The sequence below is a fragment of the Rousettus aegyptiacus genome, unplaced genomic scaffold (assembly GCF_014176215.1).
Source record: "Rousettus aegyptiacus isolate mRouAeg1 unplaced genomic scaffold, mRouAeg1.p scaffold_m13_p_16, whole genome shotgun sequence".
Lineage (NCBI taxonomy): Eukaryota > Metazoa > Chordata > Mammalia > Chiroptera > Pteropodidae > Rousettus > Rousettus aegyptiacus.
The window spans coordinates 11,039,906-11,055,298 of NW_023416291.1; the positions used below are offsets into that span (position 1 = coordinate 11,039,906).

Sequence of the window (15,393 nt, forward strand, 5' to 3'; positions counted from 1 at the left end):
CGACAAAATGCTGTCCTTAATGAGAAATCAGATCCAGCTGCCTGTCAGCATTCAGCTCACCTGGCCTGCTGCATCGGGTAGCCCACCTGGCTGTACCTGGGGGGAGGCAGGATTGATTCTGGAGTTGTAAGAAGAGCCTTGTGGACGCGCAAAGGCGAAAGGCTCCGTATCCCGCCCCATACCAATGGCAGAGGTAACTTTTCCCGGCAGAAACGTTGATGGAGATTTCTCTCCAAGAGGGAAGAGTCTAGACCTCACTGCCAACCCACTTCTTTACTATTTCCCCATGAAGCACCCTCTCGTCTTGTAAGGAGTCCTCTCGGAAACGGAGGCAGGGCTATCGCTGTGCTATGACCCTCTGCCAAAGGCTCGCAGCCCGGCTCACCTGCCCAGCTCCCTTCCAGGGAAAGGAAGCAAATTAGTGGCCGCGGCTACCTAACAGCTGCCAAAACCCCAAAAAGGTATAATATGCCTGGGACGGCCAGAAATAAATGCGCTTTATTTTCATATGCGCCTGTTTGAATCAGTCTCATTCATGCATTGTCACATTTTGAACCAAGGGCGTGGAGACATGGAAGGAAAAGGTTCTGGCCCAAAGGACACTGGCTCACGGGGACTGAGTCAAGTCCTTGGCTGGTTCCCTCTATTGGTGGTGGGAAAGGGGCACGTCTGTGGCTTAGGGGCATCTTCACGTGGAGTGAAAAGGGTCAGCGTCGCCCTTACTCCAGGGGCCTCTGCGTCTGCCCTCCCCAGGGTCATGTTTCCTGGAAAGCAGACCTGAGCTGGGGTCAGAGACTTTCCCCGAGTCCCGGCTCTGCCCACGATTACCACGCCCTCTGGGAAATTTCACTGTCCTCATCTGCGAAATTGCAATGCTAGTAGTAATCCTTATTGAACGGACGGACGAGAGGTGTCGTTGCGACCAAACAGGGTCACAGAGATAACGCGCCCCCCACGGTGCCTGGCATGTCGTGGGGACTCGGCTCGCACCAGCTGCGATGCCGAGAGCGTGTGCACGTGTGAGGACATTCACGGGCTGTGCTCCATCGCGGAGGCGAGCCCTGGACCAGGGGCTCAGGAATTCCTTATTAAAATCACGATTCTCTGTCTCTAAATTAAACTATTTCGTTGAAAAATGGAGCTCTAGTTCATCTTCTGGTACACAGAAAAAAAAAAAAAATCCCATGAGAACCCTAAGACTCCTCTTATAATCCTCTCGTATTTTCATTTTTCCTGCTCAGGATCGTTATTTTCAGAGAGTAGAAGATGAGCGGACCAAAGAGGAAGAGCTCAGGGTCAGGTGCTGCTCCTGAGGGCGGTGCTGAGACGCAGCAGTTAGGAGCACGTGACCCTTCTGACTGCGAGACCTGCACCTGCGTTTCCGGTCTGTGGCCCGGGATGGAGCCGGGAGATGCCCCGTGAAGGGAAGGTCCTGGGAGGCCTGCATGAGGTGATGCCCGCGAGGCCGTTGGCACCTCGCCGGCTTGGAGACAGTGCGCGGCACACGTCAGCGGCACTATTAGCTGTCAGGCCGCAACTCTGCGCCGCGTGGTCTGGCCCCTTGTCAACACGTGACCTATATTTACGAGTAGGAAAGTAGCTCTTGACTGTTCGTCCCTGCGGCATCTTGTACCCCACGACAGTTGTAATAGTTTACAGAGGCGTCGGTTCGTTTGTGTTGGGGGCGAATGACGATACCGATGATTTCGGAAACGAATGAATGCTCTGAATTGGTACCTGCATTTTATATGAGGTTATTCTTCAGGTAGTCTTCCCATCGCCCCGAATAACTGATTGGTCACATTGAAAAAAATAACCCTGAACAGGACAGGGACTTGATTTTTCACAAAAGGCTCCTTTTCTTGTGTCCTGTGCTCCCTCCTTTTTGGTGAGAAGAATCATGTCTTGCAGCAAAATCACTGACCTGATTTGTTTTAAAACAGCGGTCTATGTGGCATTTATGACCATCCATCGTCCCTACTTGAAGGGTTGTTGTTAAGCTGTGTGCGGCTCAGAACGAGGCTCTGGCCTGATTCGCATCGGCCGCGAAAGCCTTGGAGTTAATAACAGTGTCGGTTTCATTTCACATGACACACGTCCTTTGCCATTTCTACCCGCCCTTTAAACAGAAGTTGTAGCTTGAGTACTTGCTACTGACTGCCAAGGAGAGCAAGTCACTGCCAGAATAATTCGTAAGCCATCTCGGGGAGGCAAGAAGGGACAGTCAAATCCGGGCAATTTCCCTACAGATTAAATGCACATGACCTTCCCCTGCTTATGTCAACAAGCTAGAGGACTGAGGGACCGCGAGCAGCCGCCGAGTGGGCACGGCCGCACACGGCCTCCTGGGAGAAATGGTGTTCCCGGTCTGAGCCGAGGGCAGCGACAACGGTAAGACAAAGAATCCCAACTGCATCCTTCAGTCGGATGCTTATTTTGGGAAGAGAACATTCAGGGGCACCTGAAAACTACTAAAATATTTGTAGGACTACCGTGTGGAAGAGAGATTGACAATAGTCCGCCAGAAGGGGAGCTGCCTAGGACCAAGGGCCGGATGTTACAGAGAAACCCATTTGGGTTCAATAAAAAAAGGTTTCTAATCATCAGAGCCCGAAAGCTAATTTCGTAGTATCTATTTCGGTTTGTTCAGACAGACCCCTCTGTGGATAACAGTAAGCTCCCCATCACTGGGGGTTTCCAAGACGAGGTTCAACGAGAAAGTTCAAGTTCCAAGGGAGAGGTAGGATGATTCGATCTTGAAAAATAACAGCTGTGTCGAGATGTAATTCATCTATCATAAAATTCATCCATTTTTAAAGTGAACAATTCAGTGATTTTTTGTGTGTGTGCAACCAACACCTAATTTTAGAACCTCGTGTCACCCTCAGACGAAACCCCACACTCATGGGCCGTCAACCCCCATTTCTCCCCTGGTCCCCGCAGCAGTAGGCGACCCCTGATCTACAGTCCGTCTCTATGAATCTGGCTGTCGTGGACGATTCTTATTAACGTTCCGTTGTGACTGGCTTCTTGCACTTGGCAGAACGTTTTCGAGGCTCATCCACGTGGTGGCCTGTGTCACTACCTCATTCCTCTTGTCAAATAATAGGGGTTCTTCGATTTTATAGGTCTCTTCCAATACTGAGACCCCATGATTGAGATTTTGTTTTCCTCCTTCCTTTCACATCAGAAAAAAGGGTTCCCTAATCTCCATTATGCAGAGTAATTTCAATTTTTACTATTATTTCAAATATCGCTCTCCTTAATTTTCCAGAATGAGGCAACTGAAGGACAAAAAAAAAAAGCCCCAACGAAACAGCAATCACAAAGCATCGCCTTTTTACTCTTTGGAGCACTTTTCCATTTCTTAGCCTGCCAAAGAGCGGGGCTGTTTACATTCTAAGTTTCAAGTCATGCCTGTGAGGCCCCTGGCAGGGGGCCCCTGGATATTCCTGAGGGACCGGCATGTGACACCTGTCACATGCCCTCCTCCATCCCAGGGCCCCTCCCAAGGCGCAGACCCCACCCTGCAGAGGCTGGGTGCCACACTTACACGTCGTAGACACAGTTTGGAGTGAAGGAGTGATTTGCCTTGTGTCCCAAGGAGGCGCAGTACTTGGACACGTGGTTGTAGGGCTCAGGCACGTCAATGACCGTTTCTTCATCAAGGGAGAGGGTGTTCCCATTCAGGGCCCAGTCTCTGCTGTCAACCTGCAAAAATAACGGAGTGAGTGTCAGAGAGGACCTTTCTCATCATCAGATATAGTAACTCACTTGTCCTGAAACTTCATGGTTGGAGTGCCACGAAAGGGCCTAAGGCATCCCTCGGCTGCAGATGGCGCCTGTGGCCACCGCTAGGCAGCTTGACGTCCTGTTGATTTATGATTTTTCCTTGTCTTATGTGAAAACAAGGATTAAAGTGCCTTACAGAGACACCCAAAAATGTAACCAGATGTCCCTAGGTTGTTTATTTCTTCACTAGGCTGAGACCTCAAAAGCCCAGCCAGCACCAAGTTTGAAGTTTTACACATCCAATTGTTTTTTAAAATAGCACAGAGCCGAATTTTAGCCGTTTAGAGCCTGCTTTCGAGGGACACTTCAATCCCCATCTGTTAGCAATAGGTAAGATAAACCCAGGACGGCCAAGACCCTCAGACAGTTGCTGTTCCTCAGGGCTCTCTGGCCCAGAGACTCCTCAGCATGCTCGCAGTCACCTAGATGTGTAGGCCCCACCCCCATACCCCTCTCAGGAGTTCCCTGCCCTCCTCCCCTTTAGCTGATGGCCTCAGTGCCGCAAACCTCCGAATGGTCCATGCTGAGAGGACGTCCCCTCTCAAGCGACCCTGCCCAAGCCCCGCCCAAAGCTTGCTCTGTGCTACTGCTTCTCGTGGTCATATATATATATACATATATATATATATATTTTTTTTTGATTGGCCCCCAAATTCCTTAATTCCTACAGTGAGGAAGAGGCGGCAAAAGGAAAACGAAAGTGAGAACATCGAGTGGAACCAGAAATAGGGCGAAAGTGAAGAAACTCTGTACGGATCATAACATTCCGGACTGTCATACTGACATAGGGCTCTCGGTGCCCTGTACCTCGTGTTGCCGTTAGTGGCGTGTGTTCTTATCTCCTTAACGGAATCTGATGTCATGAGGACAGGGAGGTCGCCTCGTCCACTTGCCCAGAACAGCACAGCGAGAGTCCGCGCAGAGCCAGATCCCAGTGCGGGAAACCCGGCTGGAGCTCTGCGAGCTGCTCCACCTGTGACCTTGGGCGAACCGTTTAACCTCTCTGGGCTTCGGTTTCCTTAACCGTGAGATGTTTTAATAAATAAATCGCACATCGATATCCCGAGCCGCCTTTCATATGCTGCATTTCTGGGACTTTCCTCAAAAGTTCATTGGGATGGTATTTGGAGGTGGGGCCTTTGGAAAATAATTAAGTCACAAGGGCAGGTGGACCCCCCCCCCCCACGAATGGGATTAGTGCCCTTATAAAAGAGACAACAGAGAGCTCCCTCATTCCTCCTGTCATGTGAGGGTACGAAGAAAAAGGGCCACCTATGACCAGGAAGCGAAGCAGGCTCTCGTCAGACACTCTGCAGACTGCCATAAGACAATATCCAATTTTACAGAAAAGCCTATCCATTTGTTCCTTCACATTTCCAGTAAACACTCAAGTAAAGGGACTCGTGAGAAAACGAAGCGTGTGAAACGAAGCCCTGTAATCGAGTTGATTTTCCACTCCGCCTCACTCACCTCTTGGTGTGTAATTCGGACTCCGTTATAAAAAGACATAACAGTACTAGGTCCCACAGCTACCTTTGAAAACAGTCCTTCACCAGCACTGGAAATGAGAGATTCCGCGACATAGACCCTAAACGGCAAAAAGAGTCAAATAACGATTCTTTAAATTTGGTATGTCCCTCTTGACATCAACCACCAAAATACCATTATGGCTACCGAACCCGAAATATCAGTTCATTATAATCCAATGAAGAAGGAAACAAGGAAGAAAAGTTAAATATTTTGGCACTGGAAACTGAAGAACTAGTACTTATGTCTCTTTTAAGAGTGGTGTTTAAAATTTGCTTTCTAAAAAGGGGGTTATTACAAGACATTCATAAAGCAACTCAGTGCTTGATATAAGGTTTAACGATTTTTTTATGTTTTTAGTTAAAATCAATTTCGCTGTCTTCTTGGACAAATAAAACATCTTCCAAAGCTACTTAAAACTATACCTAAGTTTGTCCATGCCAAAATAGGAGGGTGAGATTGTTTTAATTAAGCCCCAAGATGAATCTCGTACATGAAAGAGTGACAAGTAATTTATAAAATCCGTCCAGTAAGCACTTCCCCAACAAAGGAATTCTTAACAGATCAGCTAATGGAGGCCGAGGGGCCAAATCTGACTGCAGCTCATCTTTGTAAATAAAGTTTTATTGGAACACAACCACACAAACTATTTGTTTAGTAGTGTCTATGACAGCTTCAATATTATGAAGGAGGAGTCGAGTAGTTGCAACAGAGACCCACAAAGCCTAAAATATAGCTCTGTACAGAAAAAGTTTGCAACCACTTATTTTATAAGCAAACAGCACTCACGATTATCGAACTGGATTTAAAAAGAGTACCCGCTCTACCAAGGACTATTTCAGTTCTTCGGGCACTGTGATGTCATGGCTCTGGCGGAAGTGGCCATCTGTAATTTTTATTACATGGATCTTATGGAGCGGAAGACTGAATTATCGCTTCCAACTCTTTATTCCCCCCATGTGATAGAATGATACGCCCTGCCACTTTGTCATGTGACCCCGTGGTGTTTCCTCAGAGCTGGCAGAGGGTACATCCCTGCCCGAATGACCCGGGGCTCGGCCGTGTGATCTGCTTTGCTGTTAGAATGTGCGCAGGGTGACTGCGTGCCAGGCCTCGGGCTTGGTTAAGGAGCATGGCGAGTTTCTGCCAGGCGCCTCCTGAGTTTTCATTCATCCCCTTGAGAAGAAGATGGCCCAATGGACCGTTGCTCCTTTAGCTGAGGTTTGGAATGAAGACCTGTGAAACAGACTCGAACCCAACTTGAAACCTGGAATCCGGCCCAGTACAGCTGAGCCAGGAGGAGCCCAGTCGGAACTGGCTGAACCTCAGCCAACGGACAGAACCATGAGCATAAAATAAAAGGTTTGCATTCATAAGCCACTGATAGTTTTGAGGATATCGTTAGGCAGCATCATCACAGCCACAGTTAACAGAAAAGACTTAATACATACAGTGATACTACACACACTGTTACAGGACTAACAAGAGACCAATCCCTTCCCTTTCGAAAGGGGCCAAAGCCTTCTGTCAAGAAAGAGACTATTTACTCATTGTGACCTTGTAGGGCCAACCTTGTCAGTTAAACCAGGGAAGGGGCCTATTTTTCAGATAAGAACTGAACAGAAAGGGCACAAAAGCCATGCTTTGTAAGCCAGGCTTACAAAGACTGAGGCCAAGAGAAAACCACCTGCAGATGGTCTCTTACTCATCAATAGGCCGGTTGCTAGGGAATAAGAACCCCAGGCAGGGTACCAGGGAAGCCACACCGAGAATCAGGAGCTGAGTTTTGATAGCATGGGAAATGGAACAGGACTTGACACTCTGGGAGTGGGCTTATAGAACCAGACACTTGTAATTTGTAAACTGGGATGTTTTTAAACGTTTTTTTTTTTTTATATATATATTTTTCCCTTCACTCCTGTTCTCCCTTAGTGAATAAATTGTCTTGTGTTCCAGACCCCCTCAGCTGGGCTGAGTAGACAAGAAGGCATTCTGGTCCCTGCCCAGGCTAGAGCTTTAATGAATGTGACATACTCCCTCAGACGCCAGCATGTGGCTACAGGACAAATTGTGGCACCAGAGCCCCAAGAAAGGGGACACCAGGCTGGGCATAGCCGGACGCCTGGCCCGACTGCCTCTCTCTGCAGAGGTTTCATTGTAGAACGGACACACAGGCTGTTCTGTGCCTTCTTGGTAGAGAAACTCTCTTACAGAGGCAGGTTCTATACGAGAATAAAAACATCCTTCCTGAAAATATAAGGATATATTTTTTTTCTGGTCAGGAACTCAGCCTGAGCAGAGAGCCACAGAGGACCATGAGTTCCCACCACTAGGGTGATTTATCCTCACACAAACAGTGCTGTTAAAACCACAAGGGGGAAATTACCTCTCCGATTCGTATGGATCTGGAAGAAGAGCACTGGTAGAAATGCAAGATGACGTTGACTTGTCAAAGTGGTACACTGAGCCTGAAAAGCAAACAAAAATTTCAGTCCACGTACAGAGTTTGGAAAAAGCATTTAAAACGTTCCTCTCTACCCATGGGCTCAGGAGGAGTTACATAGTGAAACGTATTATTCAAGTTATACCAACTAGGATAAAATTCTTCAAAATAACGGGACAGTTTTTAGATTTCCTCTTGAGAGTTTTAGTTTCAGGTCTTAACAAACAGCCATCAGAAGTATCCCTTAAAACTCTAGTTTTGCTGTTGAATTTTATTTATTCAAATGGTTTAAAAGATGCTTGTGTAATTAAAATTTTTAATCAAGAAAATGCTTTGTCATGAAATTTCGGGATCTCTCTGGTCAGATCAGATTGGATAGTGGTTTTAAAATTTTTCTTGTGGTTTTTGTCATATGAGACCCAGTCTGTAGAAACCAACCACCCAGCTCCAAAGATTGTTCTTCCCTAAAAACAAACATTTGGCCTCACCAGGATTAAGAACAGAACTGCTTTTGATGAAGCATTTACAAAATCATCCTATTTCTATTAAAGTGATTCAAAAGCCAATTAGTAATTTATTCCAGAAATACCGTCCTAGAATAACATTGGTTCTCTGCAAAGGGCCGGCCTAGGAGGGTCCTCTGAGGGCACAGTGAAAAGACAGTGGCCCTGAAGGCTAAAAGCAAATGCGCTTCGGAAGTGGAGGGCTCGCTCCTGCGAAGGCGATTACTGTGGGCACTGGGGCCTCACAAAGAATTCCATTAAGCAGTTTCTCAGCGGCTCCCAGTGGGTACCAGGTTCTCTCTCTCTCTCTCTCTCTCTCTCTCTCTCTCTCTCTCTCTCTCTCTCTCTCTCTCTCAATACAATCGAAACCCAAATTAATGTCTCAAACTCCAAGTTAGAAAACAATCCAGTCAGTCATTGTCTAACCAGGAAACGGATCGTTTGAGTAATTCAGAAAGAGAGAATTAAATTCGGGGAATTGGTGATGCAGAAGATGGAAGCCCTGAGGAGGCAGATGGGGCAGCGAGGAGCCCAGAAACTAGCAAGAGCAGGAAGACACACCCCAAAGCCAGAGGGACAAAGGCGGAGTCGGGGTTCCTGGGGCTCTTCAGCCAGGGTAGCCTGGGGAAGCTGGAGCCATGGGGACCCTCCTGGTGGGACATGGAATCAGGAGACAGGCCACTGCTGGAGACGAGAGGGCTTCTCCCTTCCCTCGCGTGTCCCTGGCCAGTGCGTCCCCGTGGCCAAACCCAGACAGAAGCCAGAGGCGCAGGCGTCTGCGAGGGGCAGACTGCCCTGCAGTAACGGGAGGGCAGGGGAAGGCCGCGGTGCGCATCCGAGGGCACTGGGGACGGACCAGCGCTCACCCCATCGAGGGAGGTTTGTTCAGAGGAAGAAAAAGCCACACTTTTTTTGTTTTAATGGGATTGGCTTTGATGTATGTATGTATGTATGTATGTATGTATGTATGTATGTATTTATTTATTTTTCGATGAGGGTTGACATTCAATATTATTTTATATTAGTTTCAGGTGTCCCCTATAGTGGTTAGACATTTGTCTAATTTACAAAACGATCCCACCTGGCACTATACATAGTTATTACAATGTTGTCGACTGTCTCCCCTGTGCTGTATTTCGCATCCCTGTGACTGTTCCGCGACCGCCCATTTGTACTTCTTAATCCCTCCACCTTTTCTACACAGCCCCATAACCCTCCTCCCATCTGGCAGCCATCGGTTTGTCCTCTGTTTCTATGAGTCTGTTTCTGTTTTGTTTTTATTTTGTTCCTTAGATTCCACATATGAGATCACGCGTATTTGTCTTTCTCTGTCTGACTTATTTCACTTAGCATAACACCCTCTAGATCCATCCATGCCGTCACAAATGGAGACATTTCATTTCTTTTCGTGGCCGACTAATATTCCATTGTATATATGCACCACATCTTCTATATCCAATCGTATATTGATGGTCACGTAGGTTCCTTCCATATCTTGGCTATTGTAATTAATGCTGTAATGAACACAGGCAGGGTACATCTATCTTTTCAAATTATTGTTTTGGGTTTTTTTTTTTTTTTTTTTGGATAAATACCGAGAAGGGGGGATTGCTGGGTCATAAGGTAGCTCTATTTTTAATTTTTCGAGGAACCTCCATATCGTTTTCCATAGTGGCTGCACCAATTTGCAATCCCACCAACAGTGCCTGAGGGTTTCTCTTTTCTCCACCTTCTCACCAACACCTTTTGTGTGTTGGTTTATTGATGGGAGCCATTCCTACAGGTATGAGATGGTATTTCATTGTGGCTTTAATCTGCATGTCTCTGATGTTCAGTGACCTTGAGCATCTTTTCACATGTCTATTGCCCATCTCTATGTCATCTTTGGAAAAACATTGATTCAGGTCCTCCACCCACTTTTAAATTGGATTATTTGTTTTTGTTGTTTTTTTTTTTTTTTGTAGTTCAGTATTATGAATTCTTTATAAATTTTGGATATTAACCCCTTATCAGATGTATCGCTGGCAAACATCTTCTCCCATTCAGTAGGCTGTCTTTTTGTTTCGTTGATAGTTTCCTTTGCTGTCCCAACAATTTTTAGTTTGATATAGTCCCATTTATTTTTTCTTTTGCTTGCCTTAACTGAGGAGATATAGCAAAAACCCACCCTTTTAACCAAATGTTTCTGTGGAATACGCGTTGAAGTGTGCAGAAACGCTCCCGTGAACGCCCATCGCCTTTCCGTAGGTAACACTTGCATGGCAAACGTATCGAGCACAGGTAAAGCGCCGTGCTGGGGGCTGTGCAGATACTACGAGGAGCAGCATCTCTTCCCGCGTTCGAGGAGTCGACGCCACCTTTTCCAAGGCTTGCCGTCCCTTCCGCTCCTCCCGACGCTCCAGGCAAACAGAGGCTTTTCCTCTATGGGTGACACTAGGACCTGGAACTAGAATTCATTCATTCACTCGACAATGCTAATTCTAAGAGGGGAGCCAAGCCTTAAAGCTGGAATAGGACTTAGCCAGGGACAGGAATTCCATGTAGAGAGGAGAGGAGATGGAGAGAGAAGAAATTCCAGCCAGAGGCACGATACAGAAGTCATCAAGGAGAATGCGGAGCTTTAGAAGTGGTCTGTGGTTACAGAAGCATAAGGAGAAAGCGTAGGCCGGGAGAGGGGTCAGGGAGGTGACAGCTGAAGTGTTTCAGGCGAGATATTTGCATTCTGTTTACCTCCTCCCCAAACCGTTGGGCCAGACGGCCACATGACCCCACAGGACCCAATCTAGGGGCTCAGTCAGCAGTTCAGTAAGTGTGACTGAAAGAGGGAGTTGGGGAGAGACACGAAGGTCATGACCCTAAAGATCTTTCAAGTCCCCAGAGCAGCCATGGTTCCTGACCCTTCTGAGACCCAAATTGTTCGGCCTTCCTGAAAACAGCTCAGCCTGACCGAACCTTGCCAATAACTGCCCTTCCGGCAACTCCTCCCCCTGTTTTGCCTTAAGTTAGCTCGAAGAGGGTGTTGGCTATTTGCAACCAGAAGTTCTAAGAAAAACCATCATTCCCCTGAGAATGATCACTCTTACTTCCCAAAATCTGTTTCTTACTAATACCACGAAGAATGTAATAACAACAAGAACTTTCATTATGGTCTTTCGTGGGGGGGTGCCAAGGCCTGTATTTCAGAATGAAGGAATAGGTTCTAAAAGAATAAATAACAATAACTTGCCCAAGAATATAATGCAGTAAATGCTGGAGCTAAGACTCAACTTAGGTGATGCATTTTTTTTTCCATTGTCATTATTCTTTTTAAAAATTTTAATTAAATTCATTGTGGTGCCATTGGTTAATAATCTTCCATAAGTTTCCGGTGTACAACTTTATAATACATCATCTGTATACTCCATTATTTGCTCACCACACAAAGTCTAGTCTCCTTTTGTGAACGTATATTTGATCCCCTTTACCACCTTCGCAAAGGAGGTGACTTCAGTTCAAGGGTCTTGCCACTAAAAATGCTGTCACTTCTGAAGTTTTAAAATTCGCATCGCCAGTTGGGATCCTCCCCTGGCCTCAGTCTCTTCATTTCTAAACATTAAAACACGGTCTCTGTTCAGAACGTATGTGAAGAGCATAGATATTAGAGTCTGAAGTACAAAGATGACTATTTCGCTTTTGATTTTGGAATGATTTAGAGTTTACAGAAAAGTTGCAAAGACAGTACATAGAGTTCCCAATACTCTCAGCTGTAACTCCTAATGTTAACTTCTCATGTTACATGGTTTGTCGAAATTAAGAAACCAGTAGAACTGCATTACTAAACTCTGGGCTTTATTCAGATTTCACCAGTTTTTCCACTAATGCCCCTTTTCTGTTCCAAGAGCCAACCCAGAACTCCACACTGCATTTAGATGGCCTCAATTTCTAGCTTAAAAACACAAACAAACAAACAAAAATGAGATATTTAAAACAACCCAAGTTGGACCTAAATATAAAGTGCTAGATTTTCTACTCTTGGACAACCTCGCTTTGGAGAATCTCCTTCAGATCACACACAGCTAAAGATGATTTAGACCCATTAACACCTACATTGATTACCTTTTCTTCTTTTTTCTCCTTCTAACTCCAGTTGGATTAGAAATACAAGCATCGATTGTTTTCAGGGAACCAGACCAATTCAAACAGCTTTCTGATGCTGGACCACTCAAAATACTAACACATACACATAAAAAAATGTTAAATTTTTTTTTCCTACATATTTTCCAGGTTTTCGACAATAAATAATTTTACAATCAGAAAAAAAAATGTTTTGTGTACCGCACTGTACTTCTAAAAGGAAACAGGATTTTTTTCCTAATATGGATTCTGGTGGGCTCCCTCGTTGATCAGATGTGTACTGCAAGCAGGTGCCAGGCTCTGAAGAGGGTGGAGACGCCAACACGCACTTAGTTTTTCCACTCAGAGCTCAGGCTGACGCAGCTTTATAATTCGTTCCAACTTGGAGACCCACCTAATTTGATTCTTTAATCTCATTAAACCGTAGTTCAGTTTTTTCCTGAAATTATCAGGCTTGAAAATGATTGCATTACTGACGTCATTTCTTCCCTCCTTCCCTGTCTTTGAATTATACAGCCGGCTATTCCTTTGTCAGGGATTTTCAGCATCTGCCGTGGAGGCGCGTGGTATGTATTTCACTGTCCCACTGATGTTGGGCTTGGCCATGTGACTTGCTTTGACCAATGAAAAGTGGGTGGAAGTGACATTGTGTTAGTTACAACTAAGGCTGTAGGAGGCACGATAGATGTCTGCTCGTGCTCTGGCCTCCTGGGACCCGCCTAAGATCTTGACCCAGGCTGCACTGTCCCTTTAGACTGGGCCCCAGAATTCACACATACAGAGCAGGCTGAAACCTGATTAGAAGCCTCACGTTCAACCTGAGCCAGCCAAGCCCTGGCCAGACCAGCTGGTAAACAGAACTGCATTTGCTGTTAAAAACCATTGAGGTATTGAGGTGTCTTTTATGCAGCAAAGCTGATTAATGCACCACTAAAGTGAATTAGACAAAGAAATTAACTTCTCTCAAACAAGCCCTAACAACCTGTTCTAGAATTTGAGCAGCCCGTCCGAAGCAGATCCAACTTACTTCCAGGCATCAGTTCAAAGTGAGGTCTTCCTTCCTCGGTGGACGTAAGGGTAGCCAGTTTTCCTTCTATCATTTCTCCATCAATGAATTTCCCATAAAGCGCGGTCCTCTCATCCGGGTAGACATAGGCTATCTTCTCTCCGGTCATCTCCCCTTCCTCATTTACTTCTCCTACAAGCCTGCCTCCATCCTGGTGGGAGAAACCAAGAACCAGGAAATATTATATATAGTATTTATCTCTACGATATGAGCGTCAAGAAATTACCCTCGTGCACTCCCATTGTTAAGAGCACTAATGTGGATTGCAACAGTTTAGGAACTCAGAGGTTTTCACGCGAGTGAGAAAAGCAGGACACGTATCTCCCCATCCAGCCGCATGCAAATAAACGACTGGTAGATAACAAGCTTGGGGCACAGAAGCCTGATTTAGAGCCAGAGACTCAGCTGCACTTTATCATCCTGGACACGTTCCTGATACTCTACCTTGGTTTGTCACCTAAGAAATATGTCATTATTTGTAGTATTAGTTCCACACATTTATAGGAAATGTAGTTACGTTACTTCGAGCCAGTATCAAACGTGACGAGGATCTGTGGCAAGGCAGTCTTACCCACTGGTCATGCAATTTTACTTCTTAATGTCGGAGTTTGGATTTCTGGTCTGTTAGGAAAATTTTCCATTCAAACGTACTTAAGAATTAATTTAGCATACACGAGTAAAGAACGTCGCCTGCATTTTCTCTAAGAGATAAACAGAAAAGTTTCTGGAAACAGCCTTTCTGAGAATCCTATACCATCACTTGTTTTAGAGTCAGAAGAAAAAGTGAAAAAAGATCAACGCATTTATACTCCCTTCCCCACCACCCCTTTCTCTCCACTTTTCTTTATTTACTGCTCCTGCCCTTCTCCTTCCAGGAGAGGAGCCAGCTGTGCTTCCTGCTGAGATCTGTCATTTACTTTGTCCCTAAGGGTCATTAAATGCTTTAGGGCAGAGGCTGTCATAGAATTCTGTATCCTGGTAAGTGCTAGAGACACAGAAGGGGATCCAGAAATACTTTTTGAAGTGAACCGGAATCCCCCCAAAAGATCTCATGACTAGTCAAAAAGTAATATAATCTAGACTGCAAGAAATATTTCTCCCCCCGCCCCTACCCAGGAGATCCTGATGGTACAAGTGAAATTCTGAGACCTTCGTGGATTTGATATAGCAATGGTGATGCCGGAACATCTTCTAATGGCCTGGTTATGTCCCCAACTCAAAGGTTCATGGGAGCAGCTACTCAAAGTCAGTGACGCAGGATGACTCCTTCGCGATCCCAAATGCTGCTTACAGAGAGCCAGCAGGAATAAATAACACCGGGTACCTGATTTCTACGAACTTCCTGGAAGACTAACTGCTCTTTGGAGAAAAAAGTTTATAAACTGAAAAAACGAATCATAGGACTTCATAGAAAGAAAAGTACCTGGAAGGCTTTTTCATGGCTAGAAAGTGCATTAGGGATCTATTGTTGCTTTCTCCTCCCCGAGTTAATTCCTAATAACCCAGCACAGACGAGGATCATACTTCCTTTAAGGCTTCCAGTGACTGTTGAGCTGAAGGGTTTTAGAGTGTTTATGCTTCTTCCTGCTGAAACTAATATAAGCCATGGACATTGCTATTTATTCTGTCTTTCTAGCATCTTATATATTTTTTTCCCCCTTAAATATTTTAAACTTCTGGTTTTGGGGGCAAATGAATTTATTTGTCTAGAATGATAAAGCAGAGAGTCTTCTTTTATATCCAAGAGGGGTTATGAATTTTTTAATGAAAAACTTTATATCACTGCTCTAAAGTAAAATTTTGAAAGAAAGTGTCTTTGGAGTGAGCTTACAAATCCTACAGAGAGAATCATAAGTTTTTCTCTCCTCGTTCCTGCTTTGACAGACCCAACCCCTGCCCCTCCCACCACCCTGTCACAAAAACCTCCTGGTCTGCTGCGTCCAGGGAGG

At 45.5% G+C, this 15,393-nt stretch overlaps 1 protein-coding gene across 2 annotated transcripts in view; it reads right to left on the minus strand.

Annotated features, from left to right (window-relative positions):
• Positions 1-15,393, minus strand: part of SETD7 (SET domain containing 7, histone lysine methyltransferase) — a 41,131-nt gene that overhangs the window by 6,057 nt on the left and 19,681 nt on the right. For both annotated transcript variants that reach the window (XM_036233495.1, XM_036233496.1), the window contains exons 4-7: positions 13,406-13,595; positions 7,706-7,787; positions 5,263-5,380; positions 3,554-3,711 (exon numbers count right to left, since the gene is read on the minus strand). In XM_036233495.1, the coding sequence (XP_036089388.1) occupies positions 3,554-3,711; positions 5,263-5,380; positions 7,706-7,787; positions 13,406-13,595 (548 nt within the window). The remainder of the gene's footprint in view (positions 1-3,553; positions 3,712-5,262; positions 5,381-7,705; positions 7,788-13,405; positions 13,596-15,393) is intronic.